We start from the raw sequence: 24,066 nt of genomic DNA on the forward strand, positions 1-24,066 counted from the left end.
GGATAAAAAGTAGCCTATGTCACTTTCAGTTCTTCAATTTCATCAATGTACAAGTGTAAATTAAAAATTTATAACATCCCCGACAAGTGAAGGTTACAGTAACTAGAAAAGACCCTGCTAACTTTCAAACGGCTGAACCGATTTTATCGGATTATACGATACGGATCGAGAACACTCTCGATCAAGCCACCTTTCAAACGAAAAAAACTAAATTAAAATCGGTTCATTAGTTTAGGAGCCACGATGCCACAGACAGATACACAGATACACACGTCAAATTTATAACACCCCTCTTTTTGGGTCGGGGGTTAAAAATCAAGTCAATTCGTTTAGCAAATAAATAAAAGTCTTTAGATAACCAAATGCACAGTCATCCTAAACACTAATAGAATAACTTTTTAACCCCCGACCCAAAAAGAGGGGTGTTATAAGTTTGACGTGTGTATCTGTGTATCTGTGTATCTGTGTGTCTGTGTATCTGTGTATCTGTGTATCTGTGTATCTGTCTGTGGCATCGTAGCGCCTAAACGAATGAACCGATTTTAATTTACTTTTTTTTGTTTGAAAGGTGGCTTGATCGAGAGTGTTCTTAGCTATAATCCAAAAAAATTGGTTCAGCCGTTTAAGAGTTATCAGCTCTTTTCTAGTTTTCTTGTAGAAAAGAAGGTTAGATAACCGTTAGGTTCTTAATATTATGTCAATTGACAAATGTCAAGCTGTCAACATGGACGTTGCCTAAATACATAATTATTTATTTGAAAATGATGTATTGGAAAACTCAAATACTTTGGATCGTCGGGGGTGTTATAAATTTTTAATTTACACTTGTTTATAGTAGTTCTTATGTCTTATTCATAGTACTTTTGATGTTAGAGCAATATGCTACTGCTATACATACGTATGCAAGTATAATCATGTTAATCTAGACGGTTTTTCTAGATAGGAATTTGCATTAGTAAGGCAATACAGCCATTAATTATTGCGAACGCTACGTATGAGGACGAAACACGGGCGTTATTTGACATTTATATTGGCAAAGCAAATTGAAATTCAATTTCTTCATCGGGCGATATGTATGTAAATTAGCACCTGACTCAATAAACTTTAAAGTTCTCAATATTGTAAAATAAAATCCTGGCAAGTGCGATTCGAGCTTAAGTGTCTAGTGTTCCGTATACACGTAAGTATGGCAGCTAGAATGTGACAATGGCTGTCAATTGACGCACCTCTCTCACTATTACAAGTTACAACTATAGGCTCAAAACGACAGATCCCTGAAAAAGTTAAAACAATTGTACAACGCGGCAGCTCTACCAAAAAACGAACTAGAAAGTTAAAGTTTTCAACATTTAAAAATAACGCCATACAGCTGATATACATATAAAAGTTTTTCTAAAGTTTTTAACCCCCGACCCAAAACGAGGGTTGTTATAAGTTTGACGTGTGTTTCTGTGTATCTGTCTGTGGCATCGTAGCTCCTAAACTAATGAACCGATTTTAATTTAGTCATTTTTGTTTGAAAGGTGGCTTGATTGAGAGTGTTCTTAGCTGTCATCCAAGAAAATCGGTTCAGCCGTTTGAAAGTTATCAGCTCTTTTCTAGTTACTGTAACCTTCTCATGTCGGGGGTGTTATAAATTTTTAATTTACACTTGTTAGTCAGTGTCGCTGAGGATGATGTAAGGATTCTAACGATTCCCCATACATTCAAATCTGTTCAAGCATGTAGAAGTCATGGTGAATTAAGAAACTCATATACACACACCATGGACACATGACACTCCTTTTGGGCGGTCTTATAAAAACTGCAGGGAACCCTAAAATATATGTTCAGTTGTGGCAAGTACAAGCATGTGATCGTGAATTCTTGTTAATGCCTCCACCACTTTGCATACTTAGTTTACTGCCTCCAGGATTGTTATCAAGCTATGCGATCTCCCCATCCCATGCCTATTTTCTGCGTTCGCTTGCAATATTTATGTACTGGCGTCCTCCTAGCTTTTTAACCGACTTGGAAACAAGATAAAATTAAATTGACGACCTTCCTGACGTACTGAACACTGTGGTCTTATAAATGGGAGGTCCCTGATTCCGGACAAGGAATTAAACTTACACAGCCTACTAAGACAAGTGTAAATTGAAAAAAATGAAAAAATATCTTTATTTACACTTAACATTGCCTTAGAATAAACAACGATAACAACTGCGTTAGTTAGGTACAAACTGTGTTGCAGTTGTTAACGCCCACCTCCAGATTAACAAAAGAAATTAAAAATTTATAACACCCCCGACAAGTGAAGGTTACAGTAACTAGAAAAGAGCTGATAAATTTCAAACGGCTGAACCGATTTTCTTGGATTATAGCTAAGAACACTCTCGATGAAGCCACCTTTCAAAAAAAAAAGACTAAATTAAAATCGGTTCATTAGTTTAGGAGCTACGATGCCACAGATACACACGTCAAATTTATAACACCCCTCTTTTTGGGTCGGGGTTAAAAAGGATTCCTGATAGGAGCAAAAATTTGACCCCCGCAGCCGCACTAAGAAAAGGATTTCCAGAAATTTTACCCGAGCAGCAAGTCAATCCACGCACTGAATCGAAATTTCTAAGGGTCACCTAAAATAAATAAAATTAACAATGATTTAACGGGGTACGTATCCGTAGCTTTTAAATTACTATAGATTCTACTCCTATAAATACAATCATTCATTCAAATAAACTTTTATAAGTGCTTTTGAATCGTCAAGCGAATCTACCATTCCAACTGGTTCGAATGTCCTTCCTACTGAGAAAAACCACTCGGATTTAGGTTTTTTATAAATCCAGTGTGAACTCTTTGACTTTCAGGGACAAAAACCTCTGTCCGCCTCTGTGAGGCAAGCTTAAAGCTACATCTGTTCTCATTAAAATCTGTTAAACCTAAATCCACCAAGATGAATTCGGGGGCATCATTTGGTATTTGGTACAAAGGAAGCTTGCATCCTAGGGACAGGAATGAGCTACTTTTTATCCCTGAAAAATAGTCATATTGAGACCGCGTGGATTTAGGTTTTTGAAAACCTAAATCCACGCGGTCTCGAAGTATCGGGCATCATCTAGGTATAATAATAGTTATGAATATTTTATTATGAATTATTTTATTCAAATATTACACAACAATAGAAAAAAAATGAAGATACGCGTATTTTGAAGTAAAACTATGCAATCTCCCGCATACCTAGAATCTAGATATTTCCTTGGTTCGCTTGCATATTTATGCGGTTGCATCCTAGGTTTTATTTTACGTGATTCCGAACAGGAATGTTCACGGTGCATAACGATAAACTCAAAATTGATTGGACAAGCCTCATTGGAGTTGGGTGCTTACATATTTTTTCTTTTTCTTTGAGCCTGGGAATTCCTTTGAGGTTATTATATCTGACCCATAGTAATAACACTTATCACATTATTAAAATCAGTAAAATTTCCTTGCAATAGCATAGTAATTATGCTTGGTATAGTGAATTAGGGCCTATACTTTTCTATTGTCTGTGTGTGGTCGCATTTCCGAATAAAAAGCTCTGTGTGTTTTGAAGAGATTTACGTAAATGATAGAGCGTCTATTCGAAACATTTTAATTTTTAACAGCTTTCATACTCATAGTTCAGCAACGCCATAGTACACAAATAGTGTGTGTGTGTGTGTGTTTTTGTATAATTTATTAGTTTAGTGCACAAACAACTACATTTAACTTTATGTCTCGCCGTCTCGCTCAATTGCACAGCATTTTGTTGGAGAATTAGTTTGTCTATCGTTTGTTATTGTAATTAAACGCAATAAAGCAACGGATTGACGTGTAGCATAATATGTATAGACTATTGCCCGGAAAATTAAAGAGTTCCCACGGGATTTTTGAGAAACCTAAATCCACGCGGACTATATTAGTTATATGTATTACGGGCATCATCTAGTTTGTCTATAATTGTGTGATATATTTAATTTATTCAATAAATTTTATTACTGGTTTGTCCTCTCTGTCAATGATATAAATTTTAAATATCTTTAATCTATTCATTGTGAAAATATTTATTATTCTCATCGCGTTAAGTTTAACTTCGATCCTAGATTTATCATTTGGTTTTATGAATAGAAAAATATTCATAAAATATTCTTTTAGAATGGTTAATTAGTAAGTCGTGCTTTGGTAACACGTTTCGATATTTTGAATTCATAATTGAATAATTTTGTAATGATATTCTCAATTATAATACCGGATTTGTAACTGTTCATAACGTTTTATACTTAGTCAGTTTTTTTCTTGACTGCGATATCATTAGGTGGTAAGTGATTACTGATTATAAAGTCAAAGATGTATGCGAGCTAACTTAGAAGAGGTACCTACCTATAATAGCTGTGTTAGAATGTGTGTGGATTTAGGTTTTTAAAATCTCGTGGGAACTCAATGAAATTCGGATCAAAAAGCCCATAGCCTGCGACGCAAGCTGAATCAAATAGATGATACAACTTATTTCTTATGATTTAGGTTTTTAAAAATCCTATGGGAACCCTGATTTTCTGGGACCAAATATAGCCTATTTCCTTGGATTAACGTTTTTTTAATTCTTTGATTGGACGGGACAAAATTTAACCTACGAGTATATCCGTCCCTGGAATACAAGACAGTTATCTCTGTACCGTCCTTCAAAATTGGTTATACGGATTGGTCGTGAAAAGGTAGCAGACAGACAGACATCCCGTAGCATTTGTATGGATAGCAATTAGTACCTATAGTACGCGATATGTTGAGATGGCAATAGGGGTATGAGGCGGGGGACGTCCCGCACACCCGCAGCGGCAAGTCTTCAAGCGGCAAAATATCAACATAAAAATCTTCCTGTGACATTTAATTTTGCAATAGTTAATGAATTTGCATCGTTCACCATCGCAGTGATGAGTCAACATGCATGCATTAGCAAGTAACGGAAGTTCGGCTCGACGGATTAAATGTTTTAGCATTAGGCGTAAAAGTGTCGTATGGAAATTTCTATAGTGCCTGAACCTAGCCTCCTATGCTCTCTTGATACTTTATTCAAGTAAGTTACAGTTGGTGTCACATCAAAAGGTATCCAATCTTGTACCTGCTGATTGATTGAGTGGGTGATTTACCGAGAGCATACGTAACGACCAGAAGAGGTGAAGTATGAGAGTGAGCTCAACCACAGGTCATATTTTCTTTCAATCAAAGTGAAATGTAGTGTTTAAGAGGGCTCTCTCCGTCACTCGTTTTATACCATTTCATACAATCGTAGTTCCAATTTCATTTGAATATTAAGCAACCAAAGTCCATGAAATTTTGCAGACATATTCTAGAAACTAGTATCTATGTCTGTGGTTTTCCAGATTTCTGTTAAAATATTCGGTTTCAAAGTTACGCGGTCTTAAAATTTTCATACAAATCTTTGAGCCCCTGTAATTTTAGAACTACATATTTTTAGAAAAATCTAAAACACCACAGACACAGATATTAGTTTCTAGAATATGTCTGCAAAACATAGACTTTGGTTGCTTAATATTCAAATGAAATTGGAACTACGATTGTATGAAATGGTATGAAACGAGTGATGGAGAGAGCCCTGTTAACTGGGGACTAAAACCCATTGGCAACATATCGACTTAGAAACCTGCCTGTGACATTTAATTTTGCAATACTTAATTAATTTGCATCGTTCACCATCGCAGTGATGAGTCAACATGCATTCATTAGCAAGTAACGGAAGTTCAGCTCGACGGATTAAATACTTTAGCATTAGGCGTAAAAGTGTCGTATGGAAATTTCTATAGTGCCTGAACCTAGCCTTCTATGCTCTCCTGGCACTTTATTCAAGTAAGTTACAGTTGGTGTCACATCAAAAGGTATCCTATCCTGTACCTGCGCAGTGGGTGATTTACCGAGAGCTTACGTAACGACCACAAGAGGTGAAGTATGAGAGTTAGCTCAGCCACAGGTCATATTTTCTTTCAAACAAAGTGAAATGTAGTGTTTAACTGGGGACTAAAGCCCATTGGCAACATATCGACTTAGAAACCTGCCTGTGACATTTAATTTTGCAATACGTAATGAATTTGCATCGTTCACCATCGCAGGGATGAGTCAACATGCATTCATTAGCAAGTAACGGAAGTTCGGCTCGACAGATTAAATGCTTTAGCATTAGGCGTAAAAGTGTCGTATGGTTTGTATAGTGCCTGAACCTAGCTTCCTATGCTCTCTTGGTACTTTATTCAAGTAAGTTACAGTTGGTGTCACATCAAACGGTATCTGATCCTGTACCTGCGCAGTGGGTGATTTACCGATATATGGCTAGAGCATACGTAACGACCAGAAGAGGTGAAGTATGAGACTGAGCTCAGCCACAGGTCATATTTTCTTTCAATCAAAGTGAAATGTAGTGTTTAACTGGGGACTAAAACCCATTGGCAACATATCGACTTAGAAACCTGCCTGTGACATTTAATTTTGCAATAGTTAATTAATTTGCATCGTTCACCATCGCAGGGATGAGTCAACATGCATTCATTAGCAAGTAACGGAAGTTGGGCTCGACGGATTAAATACTCTAGCATTAGAACAAGGTGATTCATTTTAATGTTATTGCTTGTAGGTATTACGGTCAGCTTAATTAAGCATCTTCTTGACAACACGTTTTTTTTAATATTCATTTTTTACCTACTGAGTTTGGACGGTGAATTCCGGTTGTTGGTCATTACCCATAATACCTTACAGTACTGTATTTAAACGACAAATACTGGAAACAAGGATTTATAAAATACTAGACGATGCCCGCGACTTCGTCCGCGTGGATTTAGGTTTTTCAAAATCCCGTGGGAACTCTTTGATTTTCCGGGATAAAAAGTAGCCTATATGCTAATCCAGGATATTATCTATCTCCATTCCAAATTTCAGCCAAATCCGTCCAGTAGTTTTTGCGGGAAGGAGTAACAAACATACTCACACACACACACACATACACACAAACTTTCACCTTTATAATATTAGTGTGAAGTGTGATTTTATAAGCTGCGACCAAAACAAACGAACTTTTTTGAGTTTTCCTATAGCTTCGTAAATAAACGGAACCCTTTAAGAGCGAGATACGACTCGCACTTGACCGGTTTTATAAATAAATCGCTTCACTTCGATCGCAAAATGAAGAATGTACTAGTATTGCATTTCGATTGTGCCAGAGAGACCATTTCGTTTACGATGGTATTCAATTGCCATTGTCTCTAATCGGATTTGAGTAGCAATCAGTTAGCCCCGGCCTTGCGTTGAGAATTGAGCATAATAACTGCTATACTGTAAGAGCGAACCGTCAAATTGTATAGGTTTTGATTACAAGAAAGATTTCATGATGCATTAGTTAGCAAAAGATTTGAATGGGAAAACAATTTAATTTAGATAATGAGCTTTGGTTTATTCTTAATCCATCATCATAATCATCATCAGCGCGTGGACATCCACTGTTGGACATAGGTCATAGGCCTTCCCTATAGAGCGTCACCACACCCGGTACTCAGCCTTCCTCATCCAGCCACATCTTAATCCATCTGTGTGTCTGTCTGCTACCTTTTCACGGCCCAAGTCTTTAACCGATTTTGATGACATTTGATACAGAGTTAGCTTACATCCCGAGGAGGGACATAGGCTACTTTTTATCCCGGAAAATCAAAGAGTTCCCACGGAATTCTTAAAGGCTCATCCGTTTCTGACTTATATGTTTGGTAGAGAGGTAGTTTGCGTCCCGGAAATTGATATAGGACTTTTTATATCGGAAAAGCAAAGAGTTCCCACGGGATTTTTAGAAAACCTAAACGACTAGTCGGCACTATCCCTATTTCTTCGTCTATCTCTTGGTATAAGAGATGGAGCGCGCACTTTGGATGTCACGCGGCGACAGAATGGGCCAGGAATGCAAGTATCATTCTGTAAGTGGAGTTTTTTATTGCCACTGGAATAGATGGTCCGTTCAGGTCATATTGATGCATGTGTTATGTACCTATGGGTAAAGTGGAACGACTTTTATTTGAACTTGTGACAAATTTCCATGATGGTATCAGGCTCAGAGGTAGGTATCAAAAACTCCTCAACCGTCGAGCTATTAAGGCTCTATAGATACTCAATAGCTCAACGGTTAACGAGCGGACTGAATTCCGAAAGGTCGGCGTTTCAAACCCCACCCGTTGCACTATTGTCGAATTTTTAAAAATTAAAAAAAAAGCTAAGTAAGAGCTAAAACGTGTACGTGATAGCCTAGAAGTTGGGACACCCTCCATTTAACCGGGCTCTCTCCGTCACTTGCTTCCACTCGTTTCATACAATTTCATTTGAATATTAAGCAACCAAAGTCCATGAAATTTTGCAGACATATTTTAGAAACTAATATCTGTCTGTGGTGTTTTAGATTTTTCTAAAAATATGTAGTTTTAAAATTACAGGGGCTCAAAGATTTTTATGTAAATTTTTAAAACCGCGTAACTTTGAAACCGAATATTTTAACAGAAATCTGGAAAACCACAGACATAGATATTAGTTTCTAGAATATGTCTGCAAAATTTCATGGACTTTGGTTGCTTAGTATTCAAATGAAATTGGAACTACGATTGTATGAAGCGAGTAAAAGCGAGTGACGGAGAGAGCCCTCCCGAGTAAATCTAAATTTTCGAAGCTATGTGGGTTTTTCGCTTTTCCCACTTGCTTTAACAAGGCTCTCTCCGTCACTTACTCCATACAATCGTAGTTCCAATTTCATTTGAATATTAAGCAACCAAAGATCATAAAAATTTTGCAGAATTTGACATTGTGATGGAAAACATCAGCAGGACACCTGCAGGCCTGTGATTTCTCCATAACGTTGTTAAAGGTATGTTAACTGTGAAGTCTACTAATCCCCTTCTGCTAAAGCCTTCTCATTCTGAGGGGAGATCCGTGCTCAGTAGTGGGCCAGCGGTTTGATCTGGCAGGGAATCGAACCCGGGACTTCGTACTTATAAAAATACGGCATTGGCCACTACGCCAGCAAAGACTTCAAATGGACAGAATTAAAACACTTTTTCGATGAGATGAAGGTTTTTTTTTTAATTAGACCTACCCATTTTATTTTGAGTCATATTAATTAAAATACCTCCTGGTTACCTTCATCTATAATTAACTGACACCTAAACAGGATTTTAAAGGCATTTAGCAGTTAATAATTTTAAAATACTGACTAAGTCAAGTTTTTTTTTTTGGAAATTTTGGAATTTCGAGAGTGGACGCGACATTTCGTTTCGAAGGTGTTCAGGTATATAAATTCTTTTTAAATTACAATTTTGTGCATAAAAATCACCAAAAGTATGTACTTACTTGTTTTACATTTTTTGAAATTAAACTTGAAGGTGAAGTAGCAAGAGTAAGTCAAAAAAAATCTTATAACTTAATAATAATGATAACTTTCAAACGGCTGAACCGATTTTCTTGGATTATACCTAGCTAAGAACACTCTCGATCTTACCTTTTAAACAAAAAAAAAAACAAAATTAAAATCGGTTCATTAGTTTAGGAGCTACGATGCCACAGACAGACAGATACACAGATACACGCATCAAACTTATAACACCCCTCTTTTTGGGTCGGGGGTCAAAAATAAAACAAGCTCGATTTGCAAATTCTATTACGCCTTCATACTGGTGTAATCTATACTAATAAATAAAATTGGAGTGTCTGTCTGTAATTTCGAAATAACTACCTCATATTAAGCTCATATGGTTATTTGAACGATACCAACACTGAATCACACGTTTTTAAAATTTTTGTCTGTCTGTCTGTCTGTCTGTCTGTTTGAAAAGGCTAATCTTTGGAACGGCTGAACCGATTTTGACGGGATTTTTACAGACAAGTAGAGGATTGACCAGGGCGTAACATAGGCTACTTTTTTAATCGACTTTCAAAAAGGGAGTTGTGTTTTTCTACCTATGTACACCGAAATCTCCGAGATTTCTGAACCGATTTGCGTCGTTTCTTTTTTAATCGATAGAGGAACTTTGCGACATTGTTTTATAAAAAATTTGGATTCCAACTCCTCAATCCTGATGCTGCAGGGGATTTGACCAATCCACGCGGGCGAAGCTGCGGGCATCAGCTAGTAAATAGTAAAAACAGTGACCCGGACCTCCTCAAGGCAGGCAGGTCCCGTTACTCCATCGGCATTTTTGTTACGTAAATCTACGGAATAAAATCAACACCTTGTACGTGTTTCCGGACTTAAGCAGCTTTTTATGCTCTCATAATAATAGTTACTGCTGAGTCAAAATAAGTCGTGCGAATTATTTACACGAATGCGGGCTTTCGCATCTTTTTTAACCCCCGACCCAAAAAGAGGGGTGTTATAAGTTTGATATGTGCATCTGTGTATCTGTTTGTGGCACCGTAGCTCCTAAACGAATGAACTGATTTTAATTTAGTTTCTTTCGTTTAGGCTTTAACAGGGCTCTCTCCGTCACTCGTTTCATACAATCGTAGTTCCAATTTCATTTGAATATTAAGCAACCAAAGTCCATGAAATTTTGCAAACATATTCTAGAAACTAATATCTGTGTCTGTGGTGTTTTAGATTTTTTTTAAAATATGTAGTTTTAAAATTACAGGGGCTCAAAGATTTGTATGAAAATTTTTAAGACCGCGTAACGGAGAGAGCCCTCTTAAGTGCCAGTCTTGAGCTTGGTGATTTTTTGTAAAGTAGAACTATTTAAAGTTATTAATTTAATATTTGTTTTCCGTATTTTGCAACAGTATTTAAATGTAAGACACTCGGATATCACATCAGAATATATAATATTAGCCATCTGTGAAAAAGTTATTACACTCCACAAATATGTACGCACTACGCATTCACAGGTGCACTCTCTATATTCCCTCACTCTCACGGCACGGGATGGCAATCCGACATGACCGGAGATAGCTCAGGCGTAGGAAATGGTCTTATGTGAGGCACGGGGGTGAAACATCGTCATCTTCCTAACTCTCTTGAGAATTTCTTAACATACATACCCAATATACCTAACTATTTTTGACCCGACCCGGGAATCGAACCCAGGACTTTGCCAGCATAGTCATGCTAACCATTAGACCAAAGGCTGTTGGCAACCCTGCAGATAACGGTGGTAGGAACAGAGCATTTCGCACGAAACGCACGCGCATTCCTATGCATTATTTATGAAGCCAGGAGGCTTTTCCGCCATTTTCTGTATTTTTAACGACCACCCAACAGATCAGCGGGAGGCTCTTGTTACCTTTCTAATGATTTTTATTCTCTCATTGTGTTTCTTATTTGGTGTTGGTTGGTGAAAAACGGAACCCTTATAGGATCACTTTGTTGTCTGTCTGTCTGTCCGTCCGTCGTGTCTGTCAAGAAAACCTATAGAGTACTTTCCGTTGACCTAGAAGCATGTTTGGCAGGTAGGTAGGTCTTATAGGACAAGTAGAAGAATAAATCCGAAAACCGTGAATTTGTAGTTACATCATTAAAAAAAAATGTGTTTCAAATTTCAAAGTAACATAACTATACCCTACCCATCATATGAAAATGTTTTACCTTTATATTCAAAAACAGATTGTTATTTATTTTTACGAATATATTTATCCCTTTTGAAGTACGGAAATCTAAAAACCGTCCATTCTGAGAGCTTCCGTGGCGTGAAAGCTCTCAGATTGGTCAGTGGCCTCAGTGCTAGGTATGCGAAGCCGGGGCGGGTCGCTAGTTAACATAAAAGTTACACTCACGGCCATTCCAATAACAAACAGCAAAATATAGAACGGAAAAAGCATTCGAAAGTGCTGTCATAATTGTTGTTACGTAACCGGTAACGATATTATGCGGTCTCACATATTATATGTATACTAAATGTTGCCCGCAGCTTCACCCGCGTGAATTGATCAGATCCCCTGCAGCGTCAGGATTGAGGAGTTGGAATCCAAATTTTTTATGGAACAATGTCGCAAAGTTTCTGTATCGATTAAAAAAAATACGCAAATCGGTTCAGGAATCTCGCAGATATCAGTGTACATAGGTAGAAAAACATAACTCCTCCATTTTTTAAAATCGTTTCAAAAGTAGCCTATGTTACTCCTTGGTTAATCCACTTCTTGTCTGTGAAAGTCCCGTCAAAACAGGTTCACCCACTCCGAAGATTAGCCCGTTCAAACAGACAGACACTTCAATTTTATTTATTAGTATAGATACAACATACATGTGCACGCTATATTTCACATACAAAACACCTGTCACTTTGCGATATATATACAACTATCATTGTATGCAATAAAAACCAGTCGAAAATTTCACAAACGTGACTTTGGAGTTTTTAGAATATGTGTCGTGAGCGAAGCGAAAAATCGTAGGTCTATGGTGTCGTTTATAAAATTCAACAAGTTTAAAGGAGTTGGTACTTGGTATATATTTAGTAGACTGCAAACTACCAAGCCTAGTTAAACAATAACCGTCCACTGTTGGGCATAGGCTTTTGGGACCCCAAACGTCTATCGCTTAGTCAAGGAGGCTACGTGCCTAACCTGCCCATTGCTACTTTACCGCTGGCCATAGACAATCTGCGAGCTACCAAGGTAAAAAATACTTGTCTATACCTGGACAGGGGCTTTTCGTAGGAACCCTAACCGTTTGTCAGTTATTTGAACTATGTGCCTATTCCATTGACACTAAAACGCTAGCCATATACGATCAAGTTTAACAAAAAAAAAAGAATATTAGCCACGCTAATCATGACTAATACTCCCCTTTCCCCTCCAATTAAGCGCAAAGCTTGTGCCAGGAGTGGGAACGACAATAGTGCAACGGATGGTGTTTAAACCAACCTTTCGGAATTCAGTCCGCTCCTCAACCGTTGAGCTATCGAACCTCTAAGTTAACCATTAAGTTTATTAGACGCCGCTTCAAGTCCCTGCAAACATGACCGATAAATTTGATCGTGTATAGCCTAGCGTTGCAGCTCTTGGTGTCAAGCCTAATCTTTGAGCTATTGAGACTTGAAAGGCTGGTTTCCGGCCAGACGTAAGCGCGTAAATCTATCCTTTCCATAATTCATACGGAATGGGTAACTAAATCACATAACCTTCACTAGACCTTTGATTTGAATTATTTATCCTTCCCAGCTAATGATAAGGTGTGCAGTTAGCACATACCCTTATCAAGATTCAGTTTCCACAGATGTCCACATACAAGAAATTCTGAAGGAAATGTACCTACGTACCTACATGTATGGTATAGGTACCTGTATGTACCCTGTACCATGTACGGTACACGGTACGTACAGTTTTCTTTTATTCCGATACAGATTTATATCCGAACTCAGAATTTTCTCTTCTTTCATTTGACATTCCACTCGATACAATAGCAAAAAAAAAATTGGAGACCCCCACTTTTTTCATGTAACATCCGTTAGGTAGATTTTTTTGTATAAAATGTAGCCTATGTCAGCCGGACCTTTACGACGAATCGATTGACACTTTAGTCATCTAAATAGGCCCAGTAGTTTAGACGCTACGGTGGAACACACAGAATATGGGTACCTTCAAGTCAAGAGTGAATAGGCAACTTCTAGGCAAGCGCGCTCCATCTTAGGCTGCATCATCACTTGCTAGCAGGTCTGATTGCAGCCAAGCGCTACTCTATATAATTTTTTTTTAAAATCTGGATACAAAATACATACTTACATACATAGACTGCTTAAAATTTTATTAAGTTCATTGTTAATTAGTTTAATCTAGGTTTAAGTACTATAGAACTGACATGTACAAATTGTATACAAGTTCTTTAAAATAAAGATTAAAAAAAAAAAAACATAACCCTTCCTTTTGGCTTTGCCGCAGTCGGGTAAAAAAGAAGAGGAATCTTGGTGAAATTCATGTCACGATCGTACATAGTGGGTGTTTCATGAACGTTGTATTGGTATGGGGTGTAACAAGGCTTATTTATGCCTCGTGGTTAATTCAGTACTTCGGGTGAAGGATGTGCGATGCGGGGGGCTCTTGAAGGACCTGTGCTTTAGTTATTCCGTATGAATTATTGAACGGTTTGATTTACGCGCTTACGTCTAGCTGGCAACAAGCCCCAATAGCTCAAAGATTAAGAGGGCTCTCTCCGTCACTTACTCCATACAATCGTAGTCCCAATTTCATTTGAATATTAAGCAACCAAAGTCCATGAAATTTTGCAGATATATTCTAGAAACTAATAGGTATCTATGCCTGTGGTTTTCCAGATTTCTGTTAAAATATTCGGCTTCAAAGTTACGCGGTCTTAAAAATTCACATACAAATCTTTGAGCTCCTGTAATTTTGAAACTACAATTTTTTGAAAAATCTAAAACACCACAGGCACAGATATTAGTTTCTAGAATATGTCTACATTTCATAGACTTTGGTTGCTTAATATTCAAATTAAATTGGAACTACGATTGTAAGGAGTAAGTGACGAAGAGAGGCCTGTTAAAGGTTTGAACAGAAACAGAAACCGGTCAAGTGTAACTTGGACTCGCACTATAAGGGTTCCGTACTATCGTACAAGATATAACACTGTTATTTTTAACTAGCTGATGCCCGCTTAAAAACTTCTTTAGGCATTAAATGTACTAATGGACTTCGTCTGTGGTGGCGTTTGCTGGCGCGCGTGTTGTGCCTTTTTGGTGTGTTTTTTTGTTAGAAGTGGCCGGTTTTTGTGTTCTGCTGGTGTTTATTGGTGGTGGAACTGACTTGGGAGCAATCCAAAGGGGCACCGCGTGTATGTCGACGGGCGCCGGCACAGACGAAGTCCATACTTATACATATAGTTTCCCTAACTTGTAAATTACTACAAACTTGACATTGGCTAATCAGTGTAAAGCCAGACGAGAGAGAGAAAAAAAATTACTAATTATTATGACAGCTGTACAGATTTAGGAAATATCGTTTGTGAAATTTATCAAGATAGTTGTGAATTGGTAAAGTTATAAAATTGAGATATTATGAAGAGATCGCGGGCACGTTCTAAAATCTAAATCGCACCTAACTACGTATATTGTTAATTTATTGCGATTCTTTATAATGGATATTAACCTTTAATAAACGCCGAAAAGACGCAGTTCACCCAATCAAAAACAATAAAACCAGGCGTCATAATTCATATAAGAATTATTTATTTTTGTAGCATTTATAGACCGTACGTCAAAATCTGTTATTAATTCATGCGCTGATCAAGGTTGAAGTCAGCATCGACAATCAATAGTCCACTCTACATACACTAGTCCACTCGTACCAATCACTTGTCGACAGTCCAGTCTAGTTGTAGGTTTAGTCCAGTTTTGTGCAATCTCCAGTATATACTCCCACCATTATTTACTACTTGCTACTTATGTATGTGAAAGTGTGTCTGTCTGTTTGTCTGCTAGCTTTCACGGCCCATCCGTTAAACTGATTTTGATGTAATTTGGTAAGTATAGAGTTGGTTTTAATCCCGGGGACGGGCATAGGCTACTTTTTATCCCGGAAAATCAAAGAGTTCCCACGGGACTCCTAAAGAACCATCCGCTTAAGCGACTTATATGAAATTTGGTACTGAGGTAGCTTGCGTCCCTGTAATTGACATAGCCAACTTTTTATCCCGGAAAATCAAACAGTTCCCACGGGATCTTTAAAAACCTTAATCCACGCGGGCATCCTTTAGCATCCTACTAGCTGATGCCCGCGACTTCGTTCGCGTGGATGTAGTTTTTTAAAAATCCCGCGGGAACTCTTTGATTTTCCGCGATAAAAAGTAGCCTATGTGCTAATCCAGGGTATAATCTATCTCCATACTTTTCAGCCCAATCCGTCCAGTAGTTTTTGCGCGAAGGAGTAACAAACATACACACACACACATACACACAAACTTTCTCCTTTATAAGTGTGATAGTGTGATGTGATAGAAAAAATGTTACTTACGATTGACATGATTGATGTAATACGGGCCGATTTGTGGATCGTATGCTTCCTCCCAGCCCAGGGGCAGTTCATTGCCGATGCAGTCCGCGAAAGTTTGGGGCTTTGTGTATCTGAAACAATGATTATTTCTTGTCAATACTGAGAATCGTTCAATTGAAATGATACTTGATTTGTCCTTGTCGATTTAGCTCGGATTTTATGCAACACTTTTTTCTTGGGCGGACGAAAATGTAAGTATGCTAACAATACTGTGTCACATAATTTAGAACGGGAAAAGACACTGTGGAATATGAGTAAAAGTTTTTTTTTTTCTGATACAAGTTAGCCCTTGCCTGCAATCTCACCTGGTGGTAAGTGATGATGCAGTCTAAAATGGAAGCGGGCTAACGTTTGGCTAAGGGGCTATGGCGGTTTTTATTTTTTCCCTTTGGTTTCTACACGGCATCATACCAGAACGCTTAATAGCTTGACGGCACGGCTTTGCCGGTAGGGTGGTAACTAGCCAGGCCGAAGCCTCCCTCGCTCTCAAAAGAAAAAAACATTTTTAATTTTTAAATGTTCATGGCAACCATTTTATAATTTGTTGTTATAACACATTCTGTGACAATTTCACTTCTGCCTAATACGGTTCACGAGATACATCCCGCTGACAGACACACAGACGGACAGAAACAAGAATAGGTACAACGTAAATCTTGATTTTGTTAAAATTAAAAAACAACACATTGCTGCTTGAATTTACGAACGTGATGTAACTGATCTTAAAACATGTAAAATGTAAATAATGCACCCTTTTAAAAATATTTGGATACTTAAATGCATATGTAAATGTCAATTTTAATAACACAAAATTCAGACCGATCACGGAAGTTACATAGTAACATGAATAAAACAAAAATATTATTTAAACATAGCTCAAGTTTAAATTGATTAAAATATTTACAATCGTAAGTGTAAAACTGAAGGACTTTACTTTTAACTGTTTACTTTTTTATGGCTTGATACGACAATATTCAGATCTGCGACTTTTACGATACGATCCTATCCGTTGAACTATTGTCGTACCCACTCCAGGCACAAGCTTTACGCTTAATTGGAGGGGAAAGGGGTTAGGGGAGTATTCGTCATGATTGCATGGCTTAAAAAAATTAAAAAATTGTATGGCTTAAAATTGAGGTATTCAGAATCCACTAATTAAGACCATATTCCAATTATTGTAAGAACACAAAAACTTTTCCCATACGTCAAGCCTTGCGTCAAGCGTGATTTCTTCTTCCCACGGAATCATGGGGCGAAACTATTAAAAGTGATCTTCTTACTATGATTAAATCAAAATAAGTGGGCCCATTATTTCGAGTTTCGGTTGGATAATTTTCACTGGATAGCTACTTTATGTACTTACTTATGTCGAAGATCTCGGAAAGTCAATTTGTAAGTTACCCTGAGAAGATTATTTTTTGTCTGGTATGTTTAACTTAAATATCACTAGATCTTCTAGCCCGCGACTTCGTCTTCATGGATTCTGTTTTTTCCCGTGGGAACTCTTTGATTTTCCGGGTCAAAAAGTTGCCTATATCAATTTCCGGGATGCAAGCTACCTCTGTACCAAACATATAAATCGGTTTAACGGATGGACCTCTGAGAATCCCGTGGGAACTCTTTGATTTTCCGGGATAATAAATAGCTATGTCCATGCCCGGGATGTAAGCTAACTCTGTACGAAACTCCATCAAAATCGGTTGAATGAGGAGACCCGTGCTCTGTAGTGAGCCGGCGATAAGTTGATCATAATGATGATGAACTTCTGCAAGTTTTTTATACTATAAACTTGCGGACATTGATATTGCCAGGGACTTATGCAAGAAAACCAGCCAATGGGCCCTTGGAGTAAGGCTCGGGGCTTTGATAAAATCTGCAGGTCATAAAACTCTTTATGCAGCTAAAACAAATAGGCAATTTCTGGTATAGAAAGCTGAAGGCACAGCGATAAATTAAAGGGCGTTCTCGAACCGCAAGTATGTGGTTTAGCTAGGTGCAGATAATGGCAACAGCAATTAATGATAGCTGGGATACTATAGTGATGTGTGTGGTTCGACATTTTCTTTAGTCGAGTAATATTTTCGTTTACTTATAATTTTTTTTATGATAGTGTTTTACCTGCGCTTCAAGACAATTTCGAAAAAAAAAAATTAATTTAAAATAGCGAGCAAACGGGCAGGCGGTTCACCTGATTTTAAGTGATTACCGCCGCCCATGAACATTTGCAGCACAAGAGGAACCGCCAATGCTTGGCCAGCCTTTCAGGAATTTGGATTTTTCAATTTCTGTAATACAAAGCCGAAGGCGCAGCGATAAATTAAAGGGCATTCCAAGCCGCAAGTATGTGGTTTATCTAGGTGCAGATAATAGCAACAGCAATTAATGATAGCTGAGATGTTATAGTGACGTACAGGTCAGCCTTTTCTGTAGTCGAGTAATATTTTCTATGTGTTGTTGTCTTACACAAGTAAGCAATCAGTGTGGTAGTAGTATTTATAATAATATAGTATTTAATCATAGAAGACAATTTAACAATAATCTAGTTTAAGTTTTACTTAGATCAAAACAAAAAGTTGCATTTATAAATAGAATCCACTTGTTGAATACAGATAGCTTGTAATAAAGAATCATTGATTAGGTGCTAAAGATTAAAATCGCTACAAAAGTCATGAATAATTGGTTTCGAATAATTTCATTACAATAACAAATAATATAAACACAATTTTTATTATGCTTCGAAATACTAGCTAATCAGATGTAAAACTATCAGCGAAACCGGTTTCACACATATTTATGTCACTATTACCACACACGCGGGAAGTTATTATTCATATAGTACATATTGAATCTAATGTAACATGTTTCGACAAGAGAAAAAACTGATAAAAGTTTCTTACTGACTTTCAATTGTGTATTAAACCGGACTTAACTATTTGAAAACTGTAGACATATTCGATTAATATTATATTTCAACGGCCCCACAATCACTTTTGTGTTTTCAATTTTGAAACTTTTTAACTTTTAATTTAGTTTTGAAATCTCAATTAAGGATCTTCTTTATTTGACACATTCCACCTACCTATCTCTCGAAAAGGAAAAAATACACAACAATTACCACTCGCTAGCGTAGAGCCTTTTGCACATTTATGCATAAGCCATGAAAATGTGCAAAAAAACTGTAAAATTAAACTATTCGTTAAAATGGTGCATGTTTGTTTGTGCAACTTTCTTCGTTATCAGCCTTAAATTATCAATTGAACAAAGGCTTTCCATGTTCAAGCCTCCGGTGTTGACCTCTGATTGTTGATCTCCAACAATCAGAGGACCCACGAGATGATGGTCTTCAAATATTTCTTTTTAGGGTTCCGTGCCTCAAAAGGAAAAACGGAACCATTATAGGATCATGTTGTTGTCTGTCTGTCTGTTCGCCCGTCCGGTTTTTTCGGTAGGCGCATGGTCTGTATTCAAGTAGCAAACAGGTCCATCGTCGTCTATGGTGCTACAGACATGCTCTGCCCATCTCTATTCCGACCTGGACACTAGACTTTTAATATTTCTAGGTTCTAATCGAGTCGAGTAAATGTAATAGACTATCGACTAGCCCCGTCACTAGCCGGGTGCCCGGGAGCTCACAGCGGGCGTAGGGCGTGGTTGACGGGCGCCGCTGCTCGATGTTAAAGTCTCGACTCGACTCGACTCAACCGAGCTATAACGTGCATCAGTTATCCAATGATGAAATACTATAACGGTTTGGTTTATAGTTTATACGGTAGCTGATACCCTACTTGTTTCTATTTATCAAATACTCGTAGTTCCTGCTAAGCTCTTTCGTCTGTCACTAGTTTGTATTGGTCAGAATGCAACAAAACGTCTGAACCGAAACACGGCTATGGAATATGAATATGGTTTGGAATTATGAATGACTAGCTGACGTCCGCGACTTCGTCCACGTGGATTTAGGTTTTTCAAAATCCCGTGGGAATTCTTCGATTTTCCGGGATAAAAAGTAGCCTATGTGCTAATCCAGGATATTATCTATCTCCATTCTGAGTTTCAGCCAAATCCGTCCAGTGGTTTTTGCGTGAAAGAGTAACAAACATACACACACACATACAAACATACAAACTTTCGCCTTTATAATATTAGTGTGATAATATTATATAGTGTGAAGTGTGATGTGATTCGTGTGATTAGTGTGATAGTGTGATGTAAGGTTCTGCTAAGAAGGCTCAAAAAGAGATATGATAGCCCAAACCAAAAAGAAAATGTGCCTAGTGTAAGTGATGAAAGAAATGAACCAAGTGTATCTCTTATCAAGAAAGACTAAGATGCCTCAATGGACAATTTCTTAGATTATTTATAGGCTTAGGTTATTAGTCATAAATTAGGCAAGATCGTATATTACAAACGTACAAGTTGAGTAGCTTATTGGCACTCATAATAAGAAGAAAAAGGTAGTCCAGAAAATGCTGTGTAAATTCATCTAATTATGTATTCGTCTAAGATTAGCACATTTTGTATTAACACATTTCGCAAATATTAACATGCATGATATTTAGCTAGGTATGTACTTATCATCTAAGTCTTCGGTTAATAAAATGATCAACATCACAGAATCTTGATTTATAAAGTAGTTAAGTGAAAGAAAGTAAGTAATAATATAAAACCTAACCCGAAGTAACTTTCAGTTTCCATACGAAAATTTTACAATAGCCACCACGGCAAACGTTCAATGGAAATTCGTAACTCCTTCCGTGTGGCTACCGAATACAGCGTCCATTACATTACAGATCGTTCTTATCGGACCGACGCGACGGGATAGAGGGCGCGTGCGTATGCGCATCCATTCCACGGAGAAAGAGTGAGGTATACCCAAGCTTGTAAGTGCGAGGGGGACGGAGATGGTTTACAATGTTGCCGGTGTCGTGGTGGAACGGCAAAACCAGTCCTGTCAGCGGGACATCAAGACCAGGCGCGTTCTTGGAAACGGTGACCCGTGTCACGGAATCCCTAATCGCACACATGCACGCCTCTACGCACACACTCACACATGTCCACACTACACAGTACACAAATGACTCCGAACAGCCAAGAGGGGCATATTTTGAAAGACCAGTGTTTAGCGATGGATACTTTGCTACTTTTAAATTATATTCATTTGGTAAAATTTTTATCACTCTTCACAGGCGATTTTTCACCAAGAGTACAATCGTTTGCTTCGTTAATTTAACTAGGAACTATGATCAATATCAATAGCGTTAATACTTCGCAGGTTGGCTTTTACGTAAAGTGAATTTTTGCATTTATATGGTTGTAAGTACGAAAATTAACTTTCCTTCAAGCAAGTAATTTAACTAAGTAGATGTTCTTCACTTCCGTTGTGAGTGTTCTCGCTTGTGCGCTGTTTAGCGTCTTAGATCGGGCCAATGACTGCGCCTACGCAAAATTTAAATAAGTATTGATTATTAATAAATATACTTAATAATTCTCAAACTTTGTGAGATATTGCTTCGTGGTTTTTCTAAAGTAGCAAGCGTTATACGAAAAGACATGTCACGTGATTTTTCACATGCTATCTGTGAAATGGTCCATCCCTAACCATTAAAGCAAACACTACCGTTGTATGGAAAAGGTTATGCAACATAAATGACATTTTACTTCCTCTCATTGGTTTGCGATGCAAATGAAAGTTTTGATGCGAAACAGTTAAATTACAAATTTAAAGTAAGTCGATAAAGAAAAACATTTATTTCCAAAAGTAATCGCTTTGTTATTGATTCCGTTAATTCCACTATCTATATTATGAGATTTAGTTTATGTCCAAGAGCATAAACTGCAGCATTTAATTATTTATTACTTTTTCGAAATTACTTTATTTAGTTACACATCAAATGTATGTTAATTCTGTGGATTACTTTTAAACCTTTCTTTCTTTACATACATTTTATGCAATGACTAGCGACCGCACACAGTTTCGCTTCCGTGGGAATTTCGAAAAATCCGGTCTTAATCCTTGTCAATCATCGCTAGGAATTTTTGGTGATTGATGAATCGTCACACCAATACCCCAGAGATGAAGTCAAAAACCACAGGCATCTGTTAGTAATAACATAATCGTAAAATCGTTGGATGACTAACTCACTTTTAACAGGGCTCTCTCCGTCACTCGCTTCATACAATCGTAGTTCCAATTTCATTTGAATATTAAGCAACCAAAGCCCATGAAATGCAGACATATTCTAGAAACTAATATCTGTGTCTGTGGTGTTTTAGATTTTTCTAAAAATATGTAGTTTTAAATTACAGGGGCTCAAAGATTTGTATGTAAATTTTTAAGACCGCGTAACTTGGAAACCGAATATTATAACAGAAATCTGGAAAACCTCAGACATAGATATTAGTTTCTAGAATATGTCTGCAAAACATGGACTTTGGTTGCTTAATATTCAAATGAAATTGGAACTACGTTTGTATGAAGCGAGTGACGGAGAGACCCTAGCAGCTCATCAAATGTCCATTACTGGGTATCCATAATATCAATAGGCTTTAACAAAATTTTATGTATTAAAACATAAATATTAAATTAAAGTTTTCATCTCCTTTTTAAACCCCGACCCAAAAAGAGGGGTGTTATAAGTTTGACGTGTGTATCTGTGTATCTGTCTGTGGCACAATAGCTCCTAAACTATTGAACCGTTTTTAATTTAGTTTTTTATTGTTTGAAAGGTGGCTTGATCGAGAGTGTTCTTAGCTATAATCCAAGAAAATCGGTTCAGCCGTTTGAAAGTTATCAGCTCTTTTCTAGTTACTGTAACCTTCACTTGTCGGGGGTGTTATAAATTTTTAATTTACACTTGTTACCTTACTTTCAGCTTAAGAGAGATTACGCACTCATCCGATCCGAGTCCGTGAAAATAAGGATATAAAAAAACTCGGGCCGAACTACGTTTGGTTGGAGCTAGAGAATAAACCCCTCTAAAACCCCTCTAACCTAAAACTGATCATGGGACCTTATGGGATAACAAGACGATTTATAACGCATTGCAATATGGTGAATTACGATACCGTCAACTTGCCATAGGCTTTAGAAAGTCTTATAACGTTTGGACTTCAGAAAATAACGCGACAGAACTGAGAAGGCCAATGTACTGCTACAGTCTGCAAATAGAAACGAAACATGCTACCCGCATTGTACTGTTCCAATAAGCATTACTTGACGTTTTATGACTTGCAGATTGTAGTTCATTTTAGGGTTCCGTATTTCCAACGAAAAAAAGAACCTTTACGGCTTTTAAGGTTACTTCGTTGTCTGTCTGTTTGTCAAGACCCGTCAAGGGAATCAAAACCTATAGGGTACTTCCCGTTGATCTAGAATCATGAAACTTGGCAGGTAGCAATGTCTTAATACTAAAGCACAAGCAAGTAAAGGGAAAGATCCCAATATCCGTGAATTTGTGGTTACATCACAAAAAATAATATTAAAAAGTGATATTTCTTGTACGATGGAACCCTTTGTGTGCCAATTTGATTTGCACTTGACCGGTTTTATGGTATAGGTACGAGCGACCCGCCCCAGCTTCGCACGGGTAGCTTATTACAATTTCCAAGGGATCTCTAATTTTTTGAAAATATAATATACAACTATGTCACTCAGGAATAATATAGGTTATTACTGGTGTCTAGTACTACTGGTGAAAGAATTTTGAAAATCGGTTCAGTAGTTCCAAAGATTACTTCCTACAACAAAACTCACAAACTTTACGTCTTTATAATATTTGTAGATAAATATTAACACCATTCCATACTTTCTTTACTCTACAATTTTCAAAAAATCACCCAAAAAATAATAAACGGATTGTCTCGACAATGAATATCGATTATTTCATCATTTGAAATAATTCCACAGTCCACACGTAGACCGTTCGGCCGATTAGCTATTAGCTAATCAAATAAATTCTTTCCGAACCACAAAATAATCTGAATAGATAATGAATTGTGCAAATCTTGCGTAAAAACGTATATTTAAACGGCAACGTT

General features: G+C 37.4%; 1 protein-coding gene across 2 annotated transcripts in view; it reads right to left on the bottom strand.

Moving 5' to 3' along the window:
• The window catches only part of LOC123876179 (protein kibra), a 103,382-nt gene that overhangs the window by 63,876 nt on the left and 15,440 nt on the right, over positions 1-24,066 (bottom strand). For both annotated transcript variants that reach the window (XM_045922346.1, XM_045922345.1), the window contains exon 2: positions 15,991-16,100. In XM_045922346.1, the coding sequence (XP_045778302.1) occupies positions 15,991-16,100 (110 nt within the window). The remainder of the gene's footprint in view (positions 1-15,990; positions 16,101-24,066) is intronic.

Source organism: Maniola jurtina, chromosome 21, assembly GCF_905333055.1.
Source record: "Maniola jurtina chromosome 21, ilManJurt1.1, whole genome shotgun sequence".
NCBI classification, from domain to species: Eukaryota; Metazoa; Arthropoda; class Insecta; order Lepidoptera; family Nymphalidae; genus Maniola; species Maniola jurtina.